Raw genomic sequence first — 24,815 nt, 5'->3', positions numbered from 1 at the left:
TGCCTAAAAGCATGCCCCTGTTCTCTCAGAGCTGGGTCACCATGGACAGCCTCAATATGCACTCAGCCATGTACCACTGTTAGCACTTGGTCGCCAGAATCTACAATATACAAGCTTCCTCCACGTCATATTGTTAGTGTTTACAAACCACTGTGAAAAGAGCTTAGAGAGTTGTCTTAATAAATTCATTCCCTCCTCTCTTGGTAGCTATGTAAGTTAAAATGTGCCAGCTTGGAATTATACTCCAAAATTGCTCCATCATCCACCTCTATAAGCATAATGACCTCTAGTGTGGGCACATACCACATGTAAAGGACACGCCCTTCTAATCTATTTCTTGCTGCTACTGCCCAAACATTTTCTTTCTGAAGAGCTAGCCCTGGGCTTTTATGATATTTTCCCATCTGTTCTCTAGCCCCTTCACACCCCTTCTGCCCACTCCCAGTGTCCAGGGTATGGTTCACTGTCACAGATAAAACATTCTGGGTGGTAGGTGGAGATCCACATACAAAAATTTGAGTTGTATATTCTTGGTTGTCAGACCACAAGTCTAAAGTACAAAATAGCACTTATACAAGATGTCAGCTCAGGGGCTAGTGAGATGGCTCAGCAGTTAAGAGCACTGACTGCTCTTCCGAGTCCTGAGTTCAAATCCCAGCAACCACATGGTGGCTCACAACCATCTGTAATGATATCTGAGGCCTTCTTCTGGTGTGTCTGGAGACAGCTACAGTATACTTATATATAATAATAAATTTTAAAAAATCTTTGGGCCAGAGTGAGCAGGGCCAGAGCAAGCAGGGCAGGAACAAGCAGAGGTCCTGAGTTCAATTCTCAGCAACCACATGATGGCTCACAACCATCTGTCCAACTACAGTGTACTCATATACATAAAATAAATAAGTCTTAAAAAAAGAAAGATGTCAGCTCAGATGACAAGAGCAGACACACCTGTGCCCCAATTCCAGACTGACTTATAATCCAAGAGACCTTGGGTTGCCTGGCAGCTTCAAGATTCAATGCCCTGTGTTAAATAGCTACCCCAACAGAGTACCTGGAGATCAAGATAGGCCAAAATGCCTATCACTTGCCCTCCTCTTATCCCTGGCCCTGTCTGGAGGCCAGTAGTATAGTTGCTGTCACACCCTTATCCTGAAGGTGACAGGTACCTACTATTTTCCATCCGGTTCTCAGTCTCTCCTTTTTGTAGTTTGAAAAACCATCAACAATTACAGCCTAAGGCCAGATCTGGGGATCCTAAACAAATGATTTTTTATAAACATTGAGAAGCAGAGGTGAGTGGTTACAAGAATGGACGTAAAGCACAACACAATTTATTTTCTAGCACTGTAGAAAATATAATCACCTTCCTTGCCAGCTTTACCAACACTCTCACAGCATACAGTGAAATTAGTATTTCTTTGTCTCCTCTTCTGCTGGAACTCACAGACCCCATTGCGAGATGTTCCCTGTCTGGAGATCTAGGCATTCTTATTCCTCTTCTTAACACTAACAATCCCACCAGCCTCTGAGATGCTTTGCAAAGAAATTGTTTCAACCTCTTCTTAAAACACTTGTAGGAGCAGTCTCTCTCTCTCCGTCACATCCTTACAGCCCCAGCTCAGGACCCCAGAGTTTTGTAGAGAAAGCACAACTAGCCCAGTCACCTTCATCATCTCTTTGGACAGCTCCCGCATGGTGGCCTGGATTTCTGGGATCTTCACAAGACTCTGCATTGCCTTCATCACTTCTGTGCTCTTCTGCAGAGAACCAGCTACTCGCAGGACCGCTGAAAAGTAAAGGCTGTATCACCCAGGAGGGTCCAAAAGACAGCACAGAATGAGAGAGCTCCGCTCTGGACTCCTCTAGTACATGGGCTGCCAAACTTTCTGCCACGCCTTTATGATATGTCATTGTGCTAGATGTCTGAGAGGTCATTTTTTAAAACTGACTCCTACCTAGCTCTGCTGGACAGTTTTAAGTCATCTTGACACAAGCTAGTCATCTGAGAGGAAGGAATCTCAAATAAAAAAATGCCTCCATAAGATTGGGCTACATGCAAGCCTATAGAGTATTTTTCTTAATTAGTGATTGATAGAGGCATACTGATTGTGGGTGGTGGCCCTGGGTCCTATAAGAAAACAGGCTGAGCAAGCCCGTACACAGCACCCCTCCACAGCTTCTCCATCAGGTGCTACGTCCAAGTTCCTGCCCTGCTTGAGTTCCCGCCCTGACTTCTTTTGATGATGAACTGTGGCGTGGAAGCATAAGCTGAATAAACCCTTTCCTCCCTAACTTGCTTTGGCTATGGTGTTTCTTCATAGCAACAGAAACCCCAACTAAGGCACTAGATAGTATAGTGTGAACTCTCTGAGATTCACACCAATGAGCCACTGTGGAGGGTGGCCTGAAGGTCTGCAGCTGACCATTAGGGAGGGAGGCTTCGTATGACACCTGGAAACAAGTCACAAATGAAAGGCTGGGCTCAAGCCTAAGGATAAGACCACAGTGGGAAACAGAAGGCTTGAAGCTTACCCAAGCAGAGTCTCCCACCCACTAGATGATAGTGTCTGCTCTGTGAAGAGCCTGTAGCTGCTGGTCCTCAGAAAAGTGAAATAAACAGAAGTAAAACAGAGTCAGTTATGTGGGTCAACACAGGGCTACAGTTCCTTACTAGGGAAAAGCCTTCTGGGATCTAACACTATACATCTTCTTTGCAAGAAAGTGTCATAGAAGCAAATGACCATTTCCCTCTCTGTGCTCATTGTTAACATGTCAAGTGACAAGTGAGCAACCTTCCCAATGTGTTACAGAATTCCATGAGTCGTTCACTCACTGCAAAGCAAGTTGCTCACTTCAATTACACACACGTTTCCTGTACTGCAGTGTACACACTGAACACATAACTGCAGCAGAACCCTGACCCTAGGAAGCATTCTTACCTAACAGAAAACATGAGTGAACAGGCAAATGCCTGTCTAACAGGCACTGAGCATTTCCAAGATAAGAAGTGTTCTTCAATTCTCTGACCACTGCCCTTAACTGAGGCTCCTTCCTCTCAGATGACTGTAGCTTACATCACTTTGACACAAAACCAGCCCGTGCATTCTTTGATCCTGGATCTAGGGTGGTGGCCAGCAAGCCCTAGGGATCCTCCTGTCTCTACCCCTACAACTTTTTACAGGAAGCAGCACCCCTCCATGGCCTCTGCATCGGCTCAAGTCTGGCCTGTTTGCATTCCTGGTCAAAGAAGAGGAAAGAGAGGAAAGGCAAATGTTAATGCATGGCAGGTAGCATTAGAAGATGGCTCAAGAATCCATGCAGCTGAGTCAGGCAGTAAAGCATCTATGCCATTAAGAGGATATAAAAAGACAGGTATTGGAAAATACTAAAGTTGCTGGGAGATGGCGCAGCAGGCAAATGTACTTGCTCTACAAGCCTGCGGATCTGAGTTCAAATTCCCACATCTTGTAAAAAGTGTTGTTTGAGATCCTGGCCTGATTTCCCTCAATGAACAGTGCTGTCGAAGTGTAAACTGAATAAACCCTTTACTTCACAAATTGATTTTTGGCAATAGTGTTTCATCACAGTGACAGAAACTGACCAGAAACCCTGTTTCAAAGCAATGGGTGGAAGATGATAGATCAGGATACCCAATATCCTTCTCTGGCCTCTGTATACCCACAGGTGTGTGCACCTGCACAGATGTACACACACATCCATGCACACACACACACAGGCAAATCCCATGTGGGTCTATGAATCCTCTTAGATAACTTTAGTTTTGCCAGGCTGACATAAAAGTAGCCAGCATAAAGACTTAGTCTCAACAACAAAACAAAACAGTAAAATGATATAAAGATTCTCTTAAAAAACAAAACAACTAAGAGAATGTTGCCTAGTATATATACTGGGAAGAGACACATACACACACATATACAAATATATATATATATATATTTGTATATGTGTGTGTGTGTATATATATATATATATATATATACACATATATATGTATGTATATATATTAAATTTAGTGAAGTGAGAAGGTTAAAAGGATATATGAATTTCTAAGTTCATTGCAGCCTCACAATAATCAAGACATGGAACCAAATTTACATGCTCATCAACAAACAAATGAATAAAGAAACTACAGACTTACTTGGTTTGAATCTGAAATGTTGATGTCACCACCTTAACCCTCATACCCAGCACCCATCTGCTTCAGCTCAATTTTAAATGCTGGATACACTATATGGGGGTATCTGGAAACTTTGGGAACTGGGGTTTGCCTGGCAGAAGTAGATTACTAAGAGAAGTTCTTTTCAGGTCAGATCCAGCCCCTTTCTGTTTCACTCTCTGCAACCTCTTTACTCTGATGTGCTCTGCCATGTTCTTATGAACTGAAATGTCTGAGAGTCAAAATAAACCTGTCTCCCATAGGTCAGGTATCCTGGTCACAGTGACAACAAACTAATACAGCACAGCACTATATTACACTCAGTCCTAAAGGAGTGGAAGTCCTGTCACTCATAACAGTAAGGATGAATCTATATAACATAACAATCAGTGGAACGAGGCAGACATGGAAAACAGATGAGCCATGAACCACCTACATGTATGTGCATCCTAATGAAACAGATCACAGAAGTAGAGAACAATGGCTTATAGAAGATGCCAGGCAGGAGAGACTTTTGAAGGGTATAAATGGCATAAACTGCTGGCCAAATGGTAGTGAGTGTCACAGAGTCAGGAGGACTCAGTTATGAAATGTATTACACAGTAGGGTAATAAGTCAATGTAACATATACTTCAAAGCAACACACAGTGGGGCTAAAGGCACAGCCCAGAGGCAGAGGGCTTGTTTCACATATGCACAGCCTGGGGTTCAGTCCTCAGCACTGTAACAATGTTAAAAAGCCAAGCAAGAAAGATGAAAAATATAGAATATGCTAACTGACCTAGCAGATCACAACCACATTTTATCATGGAAATGTAATTATGGTCTGTCAATCAGAAAATAAGTGCATTATAAGTACATGAGAAAGTATTTCATTTGAGGCTCTGTAATTTGTGTGTGTGTGTGTGTGTGTGTGTGTGTGTGTGTGTGTTAGATCAAAATCAAAATATAGCAGGGTAATTTAGATGGTGTCCTGAAAGGAGTTATGATGAAGAAGGGGTTGTAGCCCCTACAGGTAAGATTCTGCCAGGAAGGTAGAAACATACTGCACCCCTGACAAAGAGAACTACGCTCTGACATGTGGTGACAGAACTGTAATTACTTACAGGGAAGTAGACAATAGCTGCAGCTATTTCAAAATCATACAGATTTTGCTAGGACGGCCCATGCCAGAAATACACACCCAATGAGACAAGTGATCTTCCACTCACACGGTCATCTTCCCAGAGCCAAGGACACCAAAAACCTATACTATGTATGTATTACCCGACAATGTCACCCCAGTGGACAAAGTGACACCATCCTCCTCTTCTGTAACAATTGCCAGGTTCTATATACAGAGAAAGTGGGGTTGATGCCCAAAGTATGAACATTTCATTTTACATATTTTTGTTGTATTTTAAAACAAGCCCATATTCTAGGTACTTAGATATGTGCCGGTATCTAGACTTTGTTAGAAGGTATGTTTAAGGCTCATGCAGTGTAACTTATGCCAGAGTTTTTTCCATTTTTAAGAATGAGCATTATTTTGTATGCACACAGTGTGTGTGTACAAAAGTGTGCTGTGTATGCCCTGAGCACATAAGGAAGTCAGAAGACATTGGAGTTTTCTCTACTGCTATTCACCTTATATTCTGAGACAGGGTCTCTCACTAAACATGAAGTTTGCTGTTTTGGCTAGGCTGGCAGGTCAGGGAGCTCCTGGGATTTGCCTGTCTCTTAACATCCTCACCCGATACTAGGATTATAGGCATGAGTGGTCATGGCCAGCTATTAATGGGTGCTGGAAATTCAAACTCATGTCCTCTTAGTTGTACAGCAAGCACTTTTACCCACTGAGCCATCTCCCCAGCCCCAAGGCTGAATAATATTCTACTATGTGTATGCAACATTGTATTTATCTCTCCACCCACCAATGGGCATTTACATTGTTTCCCCCCTTGGCTACTACGAATCACATAGGAATATGTGATGGTGCACTTCATGCCTCTGCTTCCCATTCTTGAGTACACACCCAGAAGCAGAATTGCAAGATCATATGGTAATTCTATTCCTGCCCCACCTCTGAACCTCTTCCTTAACTCTTGCCCCCAGTCAAAACATGCTCATCATCTGTCTTCTTCTGCAAGCAGCTGCTGTCAGAAGGCTGTTCTTGCCAAGTATCTAATCACAACAATATATTAATAGCTGGCAAAGGGTAACATCACCCACCTGGGGACAGCTCCATTTTAATAAGAGAACATCTTAATGGAAAAACCCTTCAGAGCAGTCACAGGCTAGGGCTGATACAGAGCTCTAGGGCCAAGACTAGCAAACTGTGCTTGGGAACTCTGGTTATAAGCCTTGCTTGTTTCCTACTCCCAGAATGGAGACTTCCCTTTGCTTCCTTCCTTCTGGGATTCGACACTGCTACCCCTCAGCTGTATTAAATTTCCCAACATAAACATTCCAGCACAGTCACTGATCTTGAGGCACCAGCCCAGTCAGTCCCAGGTGAGGCTTTCTGTTGCAGCAGCTCCCGAGCTCTCAGTGTCCTTCACTAATGGCCTTGCAGTCTTGCCAGGCTCCCTCCCTGAAGCTTGCTTAGGTGTCACTAAGGTCTTTCCACTCTGTATTCACATTCACCTTTCATTCCATGTCCTCATTCCATTCCATTTCCTCTCAGGCCCTAGGGCCTCCATCTTTGGCATCAGAGTCCCCTGAGCCTATAGTTTGTGTTCACAATAACCCAGAATTCGTTCTCCATAACCACAGTGTGAGGTTAAATCCCTTACCTAACTTTGAAAACTCTGACTTCAACCTTCCTTTCCAACTTTCTCCTCAGCGCACTCTTGTCAAACTCTCCAGAACACAGCCTGAAATATTTCAGCTGTCTCTGTGCAGTTACTCCTTCCACTCAGATTCCTCCCTCGATCTCCTCAAAATATCTCAACTCAACTCCCACTGCCCTTTATCTGTACTGTCACTACAACATGCTTCATTTTAAATTTGTCTTTAAAAATCAGTCTCCAAACAGATGTAAAAACAATATTCTGCACCTCACTGCCCATCCTTTCCAGACACCTCTACACACCCTGCTCAGAATCCCAAACTCCCAGGTCTTCCTTTAGTGTTGCAAACACAGTTCTCTGACCCCAGGGCATTTACATAAGCAATCCTTTCAGTTTGGAGTAAGTACCATCTCCCTCCCCGACACACACACACACACACACACACACACACACACACACACACCACACTACACTCATCCTCATATTCTGCTTCAGACCTCATCAGGGCCTGAAAGACAGCTCTCCTTGATTCTCTACGTCCCTTTACAGCCCTCTGGAATCTAGCAGTTTGCAAGCATAAACATATATTGATTTGATCAAGCTTATTGGGGTTTTTACTAAATTTATTCCAAGTATTTGCTTTCAATTTGATTCCTAAGATAATTGTACTTATACCTTTCTGACTTTTAATTGCAATGTAAAAAGGCAGGGCAGGGGGGGACAGCAAGATAGCTCCATATACAAAGGTGCCTACCAACACAGTGATGACCTGACTCCTTCCCTAGGATCCACATGACAGGAGAACTTGACTCCCAAAAGTTGTCTTTTGACCTTCACGTGCGTATTGTGGCATGTATGTTCCCCCGACACATGCACAGCAAGTAAATATATAAAAAAGTAAATGTAATACTTCTTTTTGTTATTAAGGAAAAAGTACTGAGCAGATGGCTCAGCAGTTAAGAGCACTTGCTGCTCTAGAAGAGGACCTGGATTTGGTCCCCACCACATACATGGCAGCTCACAATTGCCCTAACTCTAGTTCCAGGGAATCAAATATCCTCCTCTGACCCCACCCCCACCCCCCACCCCCCACCCATGGCATCAGGCATGGTGCACACACATATATACAGACAGGAAAAACATTCATGCATATAATAAATAGGTAAATAAATAAACAAAATCTTTCTTTAAAAAAACAAAAGTAAAGGAAGGAATAGAGAGAGAGTAAGGAAGAAAGACTCATTTTCAGCTCATCTTCATGAAAAGACTGAATGGTAACTCATGAAACCTAAACAGCCTGATCCGTCTCCCCACTCCTCACCTAGTTCTTTTCTATTCATCGATTCATTCACTCATTTGAGAGTGTCTCTCTGTAGTCCTCGAACTCACAGAGATCTTCCTGCCTCTGCCTCTTGAGTGCTGGGATTAAAGTTATGCACCACATGGGTCTGAATATAATTATCTTCAAAATAAAAAAACATGTAAGAAGCTGGACAGTAGTAGTGCACGGCTTTAATCCCAGCATCAAAATTTTAAGGAGGTAGAGGCAGATAGATCTCTGTGAGTTTGAGGACAACCTGGTGGGCAAAATGAGGTCCAGTACAGGCAAGGGCTGTTACACAGAGAAACCCTGTCTTAAAACAAAACAAAACAAACAAAACAAAAACAACCCTCCCCAAAAAAACCCAAAACAAATGATATGAAAGAAAATTAAAACATTAGTCTGAAAAATCCAACAAAAGACTAAAATCACTTGCTTTCAGAAGAAAAGACAGTAAAAAGAAAACAGATATAAAAGAACTGATAGGTTTAAGTTCCCAAATGTGGGAAGCCACATGTGCCGTTGCAGGGTGGCACTGGCTACCGCTGGCCACCACGCATACATAGGCAGTAAAGTTTTTTTTTTTTTTTTTGGCCAAGATGAGGTTTTGAGAATTAACCAATCAGATGAGAGACAAGTTAACCAATCAGATGTGAGACATACAAATGAGGTGGTAAGCATAACCCATGCATAACCAATCCGGGTGTGAGACACGCCTCTCCTAGGCCTATATAAGCAGCACCAGTTCTGGGCTTGGGGTCTCTTTGCCTCTGCAATCAAGCTCTCCCAATAAATGTGTGCAGAAGGATCCTGTTGCAGCGTCGTTCTTGCTGGTGAGTCAGGGCGCGCAAGACCCAAATGGAAACAACTATCCAGGAATAGCTACAGAACTCTTCCCCTTAGAAATGCACAGGAGAATAGATGCAATGGTATCTCAGATTGGCAGAGGGAGCACAGGAAATAGGGGAAGACACAAAGTCAAAGGGCACAGATAGGAATCACATTTTTAAGCTAATGGTGGATACTTACTAATCTATCTGGCTATTTACTCTAATTTTGCAGACTTACATTTTACCATAATAAAGAATATATATTGATCCACTTATACTTATTTATATACTTGCACAAATACATACCATTTACCCTCAGAGTACATGCTATACTTACAGCCAATAACCTTGCTTGCCTATGAAAAAGGCACAGCAGAGTGCCATGTCAAGCTCGAATAAGCCACAATTTATTGATTCAATCCCTCACTGAAGAAAAGCAAAATGCTATCAGTTCCACTATTAGCAATGTCTTCCCAGTGTTGGCTTTAAGTATCTGCATTTTACTAACTGGGTAAATTTTTCTGATGTTTACAAATATATACAAATTACAAAATTAATGCAAAACAAATGAAACATCAAAAAGTTCAAAGTCAAACATTAATGACAAAAATTTTATGTGATGAGATGTTTCACTTAAACTATTACTTTAAGTGAGGGTGATATTGTGGTAAACACTGGAGAGCCATGTGTCTACTTAAGGTCTTGTATGTTTTACCACACTTTTTCTCTATTATGACTACTTGCATTCAATGGTAATTACTTGGCATGGCCATTTACACAGTAGGTTTGACTCCATTTTCTTCTTTTTAATTGTTATTGTTTTGAAACAGGATCTTACTATGTAGCCCTAGATGTCCTGGAACTGGCTATGTAGACCAGGTCACCTCCAACTCACTGACATCCACCTCCCTCTGCCTGCTAAGTGCAGAGACTAAAGGTGTGCACCATCATGCCTGGTTGGGACTTGGCTCTCTCCATGTTACACTGCCATGGCTAAATTTGGTACCAAATCAAAAATGCAAATAAGGAAGTTAAAATCTCATGAAAGTAAATGATTTTAACATGACCCATAGACACATATGCCAAGTTTATAAACAATAATGAAAGATGACTTAAAATGTTCTTAATTCTCAAAGAAAAATTACAAGAAAAAGAATATATTCTTTGACTCCTCTGTAAAATCTGCCAGAATGAAAATGGCTGGCCTTACTAGGAATGGTGGTTCATGTCTTTGATTCTAGCACTGGAATGCAGAGGCAGGTGAATCTCTGTGAGTTCAAAGTCAGTCTGGTCTACACAGTCGTTCCAGGATAGGGTAGGATAGGATAGGAAGGAAAAAGAAGAGAAGAGAAAAAGAAAAGGAGAGAAAAAGAAAAGGAGAGGAGGAGGAGGGGGAGGGGGAGAAGGGGGAGAGGAGAGATGGGGAGGGGGAGGGGGAAAGAGAAGAGGGTTGGCTGTGAATTCAATGGCTAGACTCTCTCTACCTCCCAAGTTCTGAGATTACAGGCATTGTGGCAACTTGTCCAACTAACAATTCCTATAAATACTTTCATGTTTGAGAGCATGTTTTGATATGAAAGAAGGTATATATTTAAATTCTAATATAGCCAAAATTACTTTCATGATTTTTGAATCAATTATTAATTACACTAAATGAGTGAGCATAAACCCCGAGTCATCTTTCTTGATCTTGAGTTGGAAAGTCATGTTTCATATGAGTCTACTGTAGGCTGCTATATAGGTATGTGATGGATGCTGGAGGACAACTTTTTGGAGTCAGCTGTTTCCTTCCACCATGTGGGTCCTGGGGATCAAATCTGGGTTGTCAGGCTTGGCAGCAAGCATCTTCATCTGCTGAGAGCCATCTCACCAGCCCCCAGAAACCTATGCCCTTGGACAGAAATGTGATTATATCATTCAAAGCATATCCGGGGGCTAGGGATGTAGCTCCATTGATGTGGTACTTGCTGAGGATGCAGAAAACCCTTGTTCAACTCCCAGCTTCACATAAAGCCAGGTGCACAGACACATGTTTTGTGACCTTAGTACTTAAGGAAAAGCAGAGACAGGAGGAACAGAGGTAAATGTCATCTTCCCCATAAGGAGTTCAAGGCCAGCTTGGGCTACATGAGCTCCTGTGACCAACAGCACAGCCTGAACTTCTTTTTTTTTTTTTTTTGGTTTTTCGAGACAGGGTTTCTCTTTATAGCTCTGGCTGTCCTGGAGCTCACTTTGTAGACCAGGCTGGCCTCGAACTCAGAAATCCGCCTGCCTCTGCCTCCTGAGTGCTGGGATTAAAGGAGTGCAACACCACACCCGGCACCAGCCTGAACTTCTTATTGGGACTGAAAACCTCTTTACACATCCAGTTCCTCTCCTTTGTCTTGGTGTAATTTTTAGATGGTTTTCAAAAGGCTTTTTTTGGATTGTACTATCAGCTTTTGGATTACAATTGCTAGTCACTTTTTCTTTTGACTTTGTAGCAATAATTTTTATTTTGTTCAGAAACTTTAAACATTTTGTGCTGCATTTATAACTTTTCTTTTATAAGATTTTATATTTGACTCTAAAAACATTTTTTTCATTTCATCTTCTTATAAATGTTAAATATATTTTCTTCTAGTGCTTTTGTGAATTTATTTTTATCTTCAATATTTGGTTCATTTAGAAATTACTTTTTAGGGGGCTGGTGAGATGGCTCAGTGGGTTAGAGCACCCGACTGCTCTTCCGAAGGTGCAGAGTTCAAATCCCAGCAACCACATGGTGGCTCACAACCATCCGTAACGAGATCTGACCCCCTCTTCTGGAGTGTCTGAAGACAGCTACAATGTACTTACATATAATAAATAAATAAATTAAAAAAAAAAAAAGAATTCTGAAAAAAAAAAAAAAAAAGAAATTACTTTTTAAAAAACATATAGATTCCTAAAGCAGATTTAAATGCAGAATGTAGCTTCCTAATTTTCTTACTCAAAATTCAAAGTAAAAAGGTATATGCTATTTCTGAATATGAGAGCCTCTTAGCTGCCTAAATATTAGAAATTCTAGGATGACAACACTTTATGTGTACAGTAGGCAAAATACACTTGAAAACAAGAAGCAAATATACTGAACTGAATGAAGAAAGAAAAAAAAAGAGGTAGTTAAGGAGACAGGAAAATCATGGGTTCCAGGCCAGTGTAAGGTATACAATAAGACCCTGTCTCAAAAACAACCATCATTGGGACTGGAGAAATGGCTCAGCAGTTAAGATCACTGATTGCTCTTTCAAAGTTCAATTCCCAGCAACCATATGGTAACTCACAACCATCTGCAATGGGATTTGATGCCTTCTTCTGGTGTGTCTCAAGACAGCTATAATGTAATTTATATATATATATATATATATATATGTATATATATATATATATATATATATATATATATACACACGCACACACACACATACATACACACACACATACATACACACACATATACACACACATATATACACACACATACATATATATACACACATATATATACACACACACATATATATATACATACATACATATATATAAAATAAATCTTAAAAAACAAAAACAAAACAACCATCATTAACAAGACCCCCTCCCCAATTAAGCCTAATGCAATTTGACCTAAGTCAAAGAGACCAAAAAGGAAAAGTACTATTCAAGACTTTAGCCTTTAGTTAATACAGGCATATCACACTATTGCTGAGAAATCTTACAAATACCTAAAAACAATAAGCAGATAATGTATATAAGAAGCAATTACAATAAAAATAGGCAGTGAAGGTATCTGAGCCCAGGTGACTTATGTAAGCCTCACCTGGAAACAGAGTTAGTACAAACATTTAGACCTAGACACCCGGTAGGTAAGGGATCTAAATTACGATATCATATAGTCTGCATGTCCTGAGGGACTTTCTGAAATTCAGGAGTTCTAAGATCAAAACTGGGAGATAGTAAAGAGAAAGAAAAAGGAAAGAAAAAAAAGGCCATAAAAACTAGCTGGAAAAAATGAACTAATAAATAGAGCTCGAGATGGTTCAATGGTTAAGAACATCTGCTGCTCTTGCAAAGGATACCACTTGTAACTCTAACTCCAAGGGGGATCAGACACCCTCTTCTGGCCTTTGCCAGCACCCACAAGCATGTATATAGACATACAGATAAATAAAAATTTAAAAAAAGGGGGCTGGAGATACGGCTCAGTGGTTAAGAGTACTGGCTGCAATTGTAGAAGACCTGGGTTTGATTCTCAGTACCCACACATCAGCTAGCAGTCAGTCGTATAGAATTCCAGTTCCACTGGATACGATGTCCTCTTCTGCAGGTACTCCACACATATACTACACAGACATACATGCAGGCAAAACATTCATATACAGAAAGGAAAGCTAAATAAGATTTAAAAAATTAAATAATAAAAGTATCCAAAAAGTGAACTAATGAATCAAGGATTTTGCTCCACATTTAATATTCAAAGTACATATAGGAAACAACCACACACAACAGAGAAACAGTCACTAGCATTTGAACCTACTTATGGATGTGTTCTTCACAGGTATTACGTGACACTCCTTTCTAAGCTAGAGATAGAGCCATGGGTTAGACAGACAAGGTGTCTGGCTCTAGTTGGACACAGTGTATGCATTAAGAATACAGCAATGTGAGACATGGTGGCCCACGTCTTTAATTCCAGCATTCAGGAAGCAGAGGCAAATGAATCTTTTTGAGTTCTGTGCCAACTAGGGCTACATATTGAGACTCAAAACAAACAAACAAACAAACAAGCAAACAAACAAATAAGACTGGGGATAGAGCTCAGCGGTATATCACTTGCCTAGCCAATACAAAGTTCTATGTTCAATTCCTAGCATGGTTTTAAAAAAAACTAACAGAACATGTTAATTTCATTAGAAATCAATGACTTAGAAGCCAGGCTTGGCAGCACAAGTCTTTAATCTCAGCACTTGGGAGGCAGAGGCAGGAAGATTTCTGTGAGTTTCAGGCCAAATTGGTCTGAAAAAAATTGGCCAAGTGAGTCGTGGGACAGCCAGGGCTGTTAAACAGAGAAACTCCATTAAGAAAAAGAGAGAGGGAGAGAGAGAGGGAAAAAAAAGAGTTACAGAGTTATGTTGTTGACAGAAGTTTTAGAAAAAGCCTTACTGTGTGCCTAACATCTTAATTGAGACCTGTAGGATAAGGACCAATCATTTCAAGAGATGGGGCACTGTGTACTTGCAGAGAGATCATTAAATGCAAAGGTTCTAGGATAAGCATACACTGATCCAGTTCCAGGAACTGAGAGAGCAGTACAGATGGATGTAGAGAAGGAAGGAGACAAGGAGGAGATGAAGTCAGAGTACACAGGACTTCCAAGATCAAACAGAATCTGAATTTTAATCAAATGCTACAAAAAGGTATCATATCTAAATAGAATAAAAGTAGATGTTCATTTTATGAGAGTATGGACTGCAGCTGAACATATACATTCAATATGTTCTAACATCTAAACAAAGACTTCTATGTAGATTCATTATTTCAAAACCATTGGCAAAAAAGTGATTAACAAAATAATAGTAACAATAATATTCTACATTTGTACAGTACCCTAGTTAAGACAATGTGAAAAGTTTAAAATAAATAAATAAAAGAGATTTGATCCTAATGGCAGCAGCATTATTGGGGGTGTCAGGTACCTGGGCCTTACCGAGTTGGTTCTTCATGCCCATGAGCACAGAGTTCATGTGTGCTTTGGAGGCATAGAGCTTGCTCACGGCTTTCCTTGACCTGATCATCTCCTTGGCCAGAACCACACAGACTTCCTTTTGGCCCTTCTTGGCTGCATCTTTCACAGACCGTTTTACTTTCTCTTCTTCTCTTTGGATATCTAAATTTAGAACAAAATATCAAAAGCCATGGGTAGGGGCTGGAGAGGTGTGTCTGCAGTTAAATACTTGCTGCCCAATCTTGAGACCAGAGTTCAGGAGTCACAACCCATGATAGGGGGCTCACAATGCCTAACTCCAGCTCCAAGGAATAGGACGCCCACCCTCTTTGGCCACCCACATACCTGTGTATACACACACACACACACACACACACACACACACACGAAGGGCAAACTGGGCTTGGTAGCACTCAAACTGTTTTTATTATACTCTCATTGCATCTGTAAGTAGAAAATTATCAGAGGATAGTAGATGAAATAAAAATATTAATATATGGGTATTTACTACTTTCTGAAACAAGACTAACATAGTTTGACAATAAGCAGAAGTATAATCCTATTATACCTTAAAAACCTTTGTGAGCTTGCTCTAACCCTGCTTGGTACCTATCTCTACTGAGGAGCTTCAGAGGGCACTGTGCATGCATCTCAGAGCTTATTCTGACCATCAGCATGCAGCTTTCTTACAGGTAAGAAACAAGGGAGCACAATCTCGGAACAGTAATTGTTAAAATCCTACAGCTTAAAGAGAACCTGAACACACTGAAGCATTGTACCAGCATCAACTGGAGTGTAGACATGTCTGTATTATTATAGACTTTATAATCAGTAAAAACTTTTGAATTTTAGAAACTGTGGCAAAATACATGTAACACAATTTACATCCTAAGCATTCATAATTCTACAATTAAACAGTGATCTGGACCAGCAGGCCATCCTTTCCTGACAGAGTCCTGAGGGCGAGGATTAGGAGATCAGAAGATAAAGATAGAAGGCAGAGAAGATAATAAAATTTATGTCCAGGTCTTGCACAAGCTATGTCGTATGCCAAGCAAGTCTATTAAATAAGAAGTACAGCATCTTATATACTATTTTTAGGGGAAAAATTAAACAGTCAGCAGAAGCTATAGTAGAGTGGGACTAGGTCACCAAGAAACTAATCAAACAATGTTGCACATAGGGGACATTACAGACTGAGTGCACAATGGCCTTGGGTCTGATAACCATAGCCCTTTTGCAGTGGGAAGAGTTGGTTTCTCAGGATCTGAAACCAAAGCTCCCGAAAGGGCCCCCATTTCCCTTCAGTGGGCCTCCTGATGATAAACTGGCTGAATAAGTCCAAGGCTGGATTTGGACATGTCACACAGATGTGGGCCAATCAACCCTCCTTTCTTCAAATTGACCAAGTCTAAATTAGGGGAGGAAAACTCTCGAGAGATTTCAAAAACTCTAACCCTGAAAAGAGAATGGGCTTTTTGGTTTCCCAAATCCCACCTCAGCTTTGCAGGTCTCTTTCTCTGTATATCTGCTACATGCCTGCATCTGTCTGATGTTATCTGTGGTGTTTGTAATTTCTCCACTGCTACCTGCCACACACCAGATTTTTTTCTGCATTTTAATTATTTAACTGGCAAAGAAAATGAACCTGATCAAGACCTCTAGATTGTAAGATTGTATCAATGTAAGGAGACCCACCTTCATTTTGAAGAGGAAGTACCACAAAAACACATTTTTATATTTGGAAAAAGAAAGCAGCTCCTGCACTGGGCACTATTCAGTGACAACTTCTATTCTACAGCACTGGGGAGACTTGGAGGAAATCAAATGATTTGGATGGTTTACGTATGGTGGTGCACACCTATAATCCTAGCACTCAAGAGACAGAGGGAGAATCATCATAATTTTAAATCAACTTGGGCTAACTTACTCCCAAAAAAGTTGCTTGGAAAGATCCCGGTGTAGATGTTTTGTATGTTGTGAAAATCAGAAGGGGCGTGTGAAGAAGTCCTACATTCCCCATCTTCAGACTCTGTCCTGAAACCCTGAAATGGGTGAAGGAGCACCACTGTCACGGCTGCTTCCTGAGATGTTGACAAATACAGAGAGAAACAGGAAACCTAAGATAAGTCTAACATGGCCAGGACGCAGAATCCTTTCAAGATGGTCTTATATTTGACTTCTTAGTATTGTATTAAGTACTTTTACAAGGTGTATCAGATGGCAGGTTTCTTGTAACTATCTTTGGCTTTGATTTAAAGATATACTTATTTATGGATTGAGTCAGAAAGTCCTCTGTACACTTTTGTAAGTTCACAAACTGGTATTAGCACTTCCATGAATGTTGAGTAAAATTCATCAGTGAAACCATTAGGTTCAAAGATTATTTTTTTTTTGGTTGAAAGGATTTTTTAAATCATTGATTCAATGACCAAGGTTGATTGAGACTTGAATTAGGGGCAAACATGCAATCTTATTTGGAGGACATTCCATGCACACTTGAGTAAATGCATATTCTGCTGTTGCTGGAAATTCTGTATATATCTAAATAGCTATAGCTGGTTTCTTCCATTGTCCTAATACATTTCTTTACTTAACCATATGGAACAGTGAAATCTCCTACTATTAATGAAATCCTACTAATTCTTTCAATTTTTTTCCCTTTCATACCTTAAGAGTATTTAGTTAGATGGAAAATGTCTATGATCAAGTAGATATTAGATTATATTAGAACTTTTATTAATATAATAAGCTCTTTTTCTCAGGATATTTTTAATGTTTTAGAGTCTGGTTTACCGTGATATAAAGTTACACCCTTTCTCTTGGTTAAATCTGTGATACAGTATCTTTTTCTAACTTTGTATTCTCAATCTATTTGTGGTTTTGGATTTAAACTGAGTTTGCTGTAGACAACATATAGTTCAATAGTGTTCTTTTAATGCTTTCTGACAATTTCTTTTGATGAAATGGTTTAGCTCATTTGTATCTAAAAAGGAATTAAATACAGACATTGTGATTCATGCCTATAATACCAATGAACTGGAGGGTGAGGCAGAAGTCAGACAGGCAAGCATATAGAAAACTTAGCAAGCTGGGCATCGATTTAGCTTGGGCTATGCATACATCCTTCTCCTAACAAAGCACCTAGCAACCCAGGACTCTTATCTGCATCAAGGATAATCACCCTGCTCTAAACAACGGAAATAATCTCATCTCATAATCTTTAATAACTCCCCTTTTGTGAACAGCTTCCATTCAAACATACTCCAGGACATAGCGGGGCACTAAAGGCAAGGTAGAGAACTAGTTTTGGGTGCAAAAACAGTAAGGCAAACTATCTTCTGAGTGAACTTTCAAAAAGAAATTCTCATGCCTATGTATATTGGGCATGTACATAATTAAAGTCAGCTGCAACAGGGAGAGATGGCTCAGTGGTTATGAGCACTGGCCACTCTTCCAGAGGACCTGGGTTTAATTTCTAGCACCCACATGGCAACTCACAACTGTCTATAACTCCTGTTCCAGGGGATCTGACATCCTCACACAGACGTACAAGCAGTCAAATCACCAATGTACATAAAATAATAAATAAATAATTTTTTTAAAAAAACAAATGCAACATAGGCTGTATATGATACCAATAAACTATTTGTGCTAATATCATATATTTTATTTTTGTATGTTACATGCTACATTATTATAAACATTTTTAAATAATGAAAGAATTGCTTGTATTTATATCAAAAATGTTTTCATTCTGTGTGTATCTAGATTTGATTTTCCTTTGGCCCTCAATTTCTAAAGATTTTTTTTTACATTTACATATATGCAATTTGCCTACTGAGTTTATGTGTACTATGTGTGTGCAGGTACCCTTGGAAGCAAGAACTCCAGGGCATCAGATCCCTGGAGTTGGAGTTACTGCCCAGTGTAGATGGTGAGAACCAATCCTAGGTCCTCTGAAGGAGCAGTAAGTGCTTTTAGTCTCTGAGCCATCTCTACAGCCCCGGGCTACAGTTTAACATTTCTTATGCTGGCAAGAGGCTCAGCTTTTAGCTTAAAAATATTTAACTTCACTTTAACCTTTGAACAGTATTCTCTCCAGATTTAATTTTCCCCCTTTTTTTCCAAGACAGGGTTTCTCCATGCAGCCCTGGCTGTCCTGGAACTCACTCTGGAGACCAGGCTGGCCTCGAACTCAGAGATCCACCTGCCTCTGCCTCCCAAGTGCTGGGATTAAACGCATATACCACCACCACCCAGCTTATATACAGAAATTTAGTATAAAGCTTTTTCTTCTACCATAGTAAAGATATTCTGGTTTACATCATTTCTGATAATTAAGTTTTAACCATTCTTATTGTTTTCTGTATTTATTTACTTATAGTGTTGCAGATTGAGCCCAGGGCCTCACACACTTCAGGCAACAGATGCTCTACCACTGTTTCCTACATCTAATGTGCCTCTTTTTAGGTTGTCTGTCCTATGCTTCAGTAAACTAAACATGTTGTGCCTCAATTAATTGATTCAGCTTTGAGATAATTTTTTGGGCTCTATGGGCTTATTGAAAATATTTTGCTATAATTTCATCTGATCTCTTGACTCTTCTGATAAATTATATACATCAGACCACTTAACATCATCCACAGGTCACAGTATCTCTGCTGGTCTTTTTCTGGTAGCATAGTTTGTGTTACTATCTTCAATTTTTTTAATCTCCTTTTTTTTATAGTGTCTAATCTGTTGTTGTATCCATTTAGTGAAGTTTTGCTTTATCTTTAAGGAGTCTTTGTTTCTTTTTTCTTTTTTTTCTTTTTTTTTTTTTGCTTATGACTTTGTTTTAAACTAACATTTCTTAAGTGGAAACTTCTGGTTTCTTTGAAAATCAGTTGTGTTGGATGGTGGTTTTTTTGGAGCAAACACATGAAGGAGTATTTTCCTGAAGTGGACACAAGTAAAAGGATGTTTCGATAACGCAGACACAATTGAAAGGATAATCTGCTGAAGTAAGCACGTGAAAGGACTCATGATGAACAAGTCTTCACTAATGACACACATTCATTGGTTCGCCTTCCATGCATTGCTGAGCTCCATTTGCTCTGACTCCATAAAGAGAAATGCACCAAAAAATTTCTCCAGAGGCCCCTGCTGCTTCAGTGGACTTGGGCCAATTGGCAGAGTGATGTCAGCTGATAAAGACTCATGTGCTGAGGCATGACACATGAGGCAAGACCCGTGGAGGACACATATTTGGAGGGAGTATAAATAGGCACATCACACAGTGACTGGGGCTTGGCTTGCTTGCACAGCTAGTTTTGCAATGCTTCTTGGTCTTGAGTCTTCACTTGAGACACAGACAGGAACTCCTGGAGTCCCTGTGGTACTAGTCCCTCCTGCTGACTTGTCCCAATTCAGCTGAGGCCTGGCTGTCTCTGCTAAATCATGCTACTGATGCTGATTCATTTGCTATCCTGACATTGCCAAACCTGACTATTGACATATTCATGTAGGGTTTGTGAGTGGATCAAGCTGCCGCTGATTAATTCTGTGAACTGAACTGCTGATTTCCAGATAACACAGATGTGAGTGGCTCCAAAGAACAACTTCTAAACATATCCTCTGCCCCCATATCCTAATAACCTTTCTTTTCCACTACCTCTGGTGGATAGAGGGCTAGAAGAGAGGTTAAAGCATTTAAGAACCATTATTAAAAGTAGGGCTGAGACAGGCGGTGGTGGCGAATGCCTTTAATCCCAGCACTTGGGAGGCAGAGGCAGACGGATTTCGAGTTCGAGACCAGCCTGGTCTATAGAGTGAGCTCCAGGACAGCCAGGGATATACAGAGAAACCCTGTCTCAAAAAAACAAAAAAAAAAAAAAAAAAAGAAAGAAAGAAAAAAAGGTAGGGCTGAAAAACCCCTCATATTTCTTATCCCTTTTAGATTAATTGGGTTTTTTTTTCTGTCTATTTCTATTGTCCGATTTATTTACTTTGTCTGTGTGGGTCATTGTTCTATAGCCCTGCAGTGGCCTTTTTACTTGGCACTGAGAATGACTCACTGTTAGGTGTCATAATTTTGTAGTCCTTTAAAGAGCATTAAGTTTTATTTTGACTGGCAGCTAAGTCACTTGCAGATCAACTTCAAGACCTGTTCATACGCTTTCCTCATAAACGTGCCTTTATTCTTACCTTAATACTAAATGTAAACCTTTTCCAGTCTATATTGAATGTCTCGGATTTTAACAAAATCTCTTTACTGTGTTTGAAAAACTAAACCATCTTCCAACCCTCTGTTAGCTTTGGAAACTGTTCAGCTTAAAACTTCCTGGCAGTTGTTTTGTCCCAGTAAGTATCCTGTCAGCCGCACTCTGTGTTCAGCCGCAGCCTCAGACCCTGTGGAGATCTCGAGATCTTCCCCTGGCTATGTTCCTCTTCTCACTCAGGACACAAATGTTAGCCTCCCTTACCCTGACCTCCAAATCCTCAATTCAATGAGACGACCATGTTTTTTCGGGATCCCCTCCCATGAGCCACTTTCAAGAAACGTATCTCTAACAAGAAGGCAGACTATGAGGGTTCTCTTTCTGTTTCTTTTGTCATTATTCACAGTCATCTGTCCAGTGTGAAAAGCAGTTGTTTCATAGTTGATGCATTCAAACTTTCATTTACAATTGAAGTAGAAGTGTTAAGACCAAAATTAACACAGCTGACAATAGAATTCTCATCTCTAATTCTTTTTTAAAGTTGTGATACTATAATCCTGGGACACTTTTCTGATATCAATCTTTTCTATTCACAAAGGTGTTTTTTAAAATTCCTTTAAAAAAGAGGAGAATAGTAGAATCTCTATAGTATAATAGTAGAGGCAAGGGAATATTGGAGGTTAAAGGTTTAAGAAAGGATAGGGCAGATCAGGAAGAGTGCAGGTGATTAGCCAAAACCAAAGCTCTAAAAACCCTTAGGGAAACTCACTACTTTATTAAGTTAATTTCTAAGAAATACAAATGCAGATTAACCTGCATGATCAACAATAAGTCTCCAAGAAGACATGGGATTATTATTAAATAAAAATCTCAGTGCCAAGGCTTACTTGTGGTAACGGGGAGACCCCAGAAGCACTATAATAACACGGGCCATTGTCATTACCTTTTGGCTGCCCACCAGAAATAGATGGTAAGACCATACTGCTGAGGCAGGACATATTTTGGCTACGAGACAGAAGAATCAAGCTAGAACTGACCTGAAAACTTCCTTCCTACTGGCTAGTTTCACAGTGCTGGAAAGTGCTATGCAGGCCACTGTGGGGTGGGAAGGAAATCTGTAGCTAGGATGACAATCCTCTGCAGTTCCCCCAACCCCCATTTTGATGTCTGAGATAGGGTCTCACGTGTTTGAGGGCAGCCTTGAACTTGCTGCTTCTCAGTATTGGAATATACCTGTTAGGAGATCATGAATTGATCTTCTTGCCTCTACTTCCCAAATGCTAGGATTACAGTCAAGGGGGACCACATCTGGTTTATATATGGAAGGTCTCAAACTCAGGATTTTATGTCAGGCAGGTACTCTGCCACCTCAGCGACATCCCCAGCCACTGCAGTCCCAACTCGACAGAGCTGGCTGGAGGCCTCAGCTTCCCATCAGTAAAAGTAAATATGTGGCCACATTTTCCCCAGTTCTCAAAATCTGCTGATAAAATCCAAACCTAACAGTCTGTGTACCCCGTCCTTCTTCCTAACACTATGGAAGGCAGACAGTGTTGTTTTAATGCATGCCAGCAGTGGTTTAAAAACATTTCTGTGCAGTTGAGATGGTTAACAAAGCAAGCACACTTACTCATACTGGCACATGCCATACCCCCGGGCACGTAAATACCCGAAAGGTAATGAATCAGGAAGGAAGAAAAAATAACCCTCTGCTATCAACGTAACCACTTCATATGCTGACGGAGTTCAAATCCCAGCAACCACATGGTGGCTTACAACCATCCATAATGAGATCTGATGCCCCTTTCTGGTGTGTCTGAAGACAGCTACAGTGTTCTTATATATAACAATAAGTAAATCTTTGGGCTGGAGCAAACAGAGGTCCTGAGTTCAATTCCCAGCAACCACATGATGGCTTACAACCATCTATACAGCTACAGTGTACTCATGTACATAAAATAAATAAATAAATCTTTTTTTTTAAGTGTATAGAATTTGGCTGGCGAGATGGCTCAGTGGTTTAGAGCACCGACTGCTCTTTCTGAAGGTCCTGAGTTCAAATTCCAGCAATCACATGGTGGCTCACAACCATCCGTAATGAGATCTGACACCCTCTTCTGGTGTGTCTGAAGACAACTACAATGTACTTATGTATAATAATAAGTAAATCTTTGGGCCGGAGCAAGCAGGCACTGAGCTAGTAGAGTGAGCAGGGTTGACCACAGCAAGCAGAGGTCCTAAAAAAAATTTAATTCCCAACAATCACATGAAGGCTCACAACCATCTGTACAGCTACTGATGTATGTATGTACTTACATACATAAAATAAATATATAAATAAATCTTTTTTTTTTAAAAAAAGAGTATAGAATAGAAAACATAAAATAGTAATTTACCTCTTATTTGCCTGTCAACAACTCTCATTTCCTTTCTGATCTTCAGTGACCATTCATTAACCTGGGGAAATTTTAAATAGGGAATTATCAGAGAAGCAAGCATTCCTAGTCAATTTTGCACATTCTTAAAAATTCTATATTAATTCTACATTGAGTTTAGACACATTTTTTTTTTTAATTCTGCAGAAAAATCTTTAGGGCCATTTCTTCCTTCCCTTTCTTTTTTAACTAACTCTTCATTCACGGTAAACAGGCACTCTAAACTGTTTACAGCCTGGCAGGGAAGAAGAACACTTTAGAGAAGGCTCTGCAGGTACACTAGTATTTTGTACATGGTACCTGGGCAAGGACAGTCTTACGGCATCAGAAGATTTTCATCTTTTACACATAATTATTTTAAAAACTACTCTGCCTGTGTACTAGGAACTTATCTTTTTATGTTATTTTTCTTCCTGTCAGGTTAACTCTGAGGCACTAAGTGTAGCCAAGTGGAGGTCCTGGTGCAGGGACTCTAATAACTAGCTCATTCTCACGCCAGTGAGCTGCTTTCCAGTTCTTTTCCTTTTTCAAAAATACTGAAGAAAATCTCAAGTGTCAGCTGATATTTCATTAAAAGTAAAAGTTATATTAAATTACTGTATGCGTTTTGGCACATGACTCGGAAGAACTGAGTGACATTGCTACTACTTCAGTGCCATTCCATCACCAGCTCCTTACTGAAAGGGCTTTCAGTACTTATATTCTATATAAACCAAAAATTCTATATTAATTGTAAAGGAACAGAACTCAGAACCCTGTAGCATTCACACACAAGTACATGAATTAAACTGCATTTAAAATTTTCTATCAGTAGATGTGTTTCTATTAAATTTCAAGTTTAACATTTAATAATTACTTACCAAAATCTGTAAAATATTTATAAAAACAATGATACCACTGAAAGAAATGTTTCAACACTTAAAAGCCAGCCATGACTTATAACCCCAAAACTGGGAGACAGAAACAAGTGAATCCCTGGAGTTCACTGGCCAAGCCAACCTTGCCAAAATGGTGAGCTTCAAGTTTAATGAGCTTTTAGGAAATAAGGAATAAGGGAATAAGGCAGAAAGTGATGCTCTACATCCTCTTCTGGCATATGCACAGGCATGTCATCTACATACACACAAAAATTTAAAACATAAATAAAACTACAAGGTAATATAATTTTTAAATAATTAATCAGGTTAGGTTTATTTACATTTTATAGGCTTATTTACATTTTAAGTTAAATTTATGTAATATGCAACTAATCATGTTAAAGTATATAATTGATGGCGAAATTTAGTACAACTTGCTATCAACCCTTAAAATCTTTTCATCACCTTGGAATAT

The 24,815-nt window shown here is 39.9% G+C and overlaps 1 protein-coding gene across 6 annotated transcripts in view; it reads right to left on the bottom strand.

The window, feature by feature from the left end:
* Positions 1–24,815, bottom strand: part of Chmp3 (charged multivesicular body protein 3) — a 38,779-nt gene that overhangs the window by 6,706 nt on the left and 7,258 nt on the right. For 4 of the 6 annotated variants that reach the window (NM_001361405.1, NM_025783.4, NM_001355675.1 and 1 more), the window contains exons 2-4: positions 23,445–23,505; positions 14,828–15,007; positions 1,668–1,789 (exon numbers count right to left, since the gene is read on the bottom strand). In NM_001361405.1, the coding sequence (NP_001348334.1) occupies positions 1,668–1,789; positions 14,828–15,007; positions 23,445–23,505 (363 nt within the window). Of the gene's footprint in view, positions 1–1,667; positions 1,790–14,827; positions 15,008–16,775; positions 16,930–23,444; positions 23,506–24,815 lie in introns of all 6 variants that reach the window. The other 2 variants (XM_030255546.1, XM_006506481.4) reach the window with 2 other exon arrangements.

This window comes from Mus musculus, chromosome 6 (assembly GCF_000001635.26).
Source record: "Mus musculus strain C57BL/6J chromosome 6, GRCm38.p6 C57BL/6J".
Taxonomy (NCBI): Eukaryota; Metazoa; Chordata; class Mammalia; order Rodentia; family Muridae; genus Mus; species Mus musculus.
This window is presented reverse-complemented; position numbering and strand designations above follow the sequence as displayed.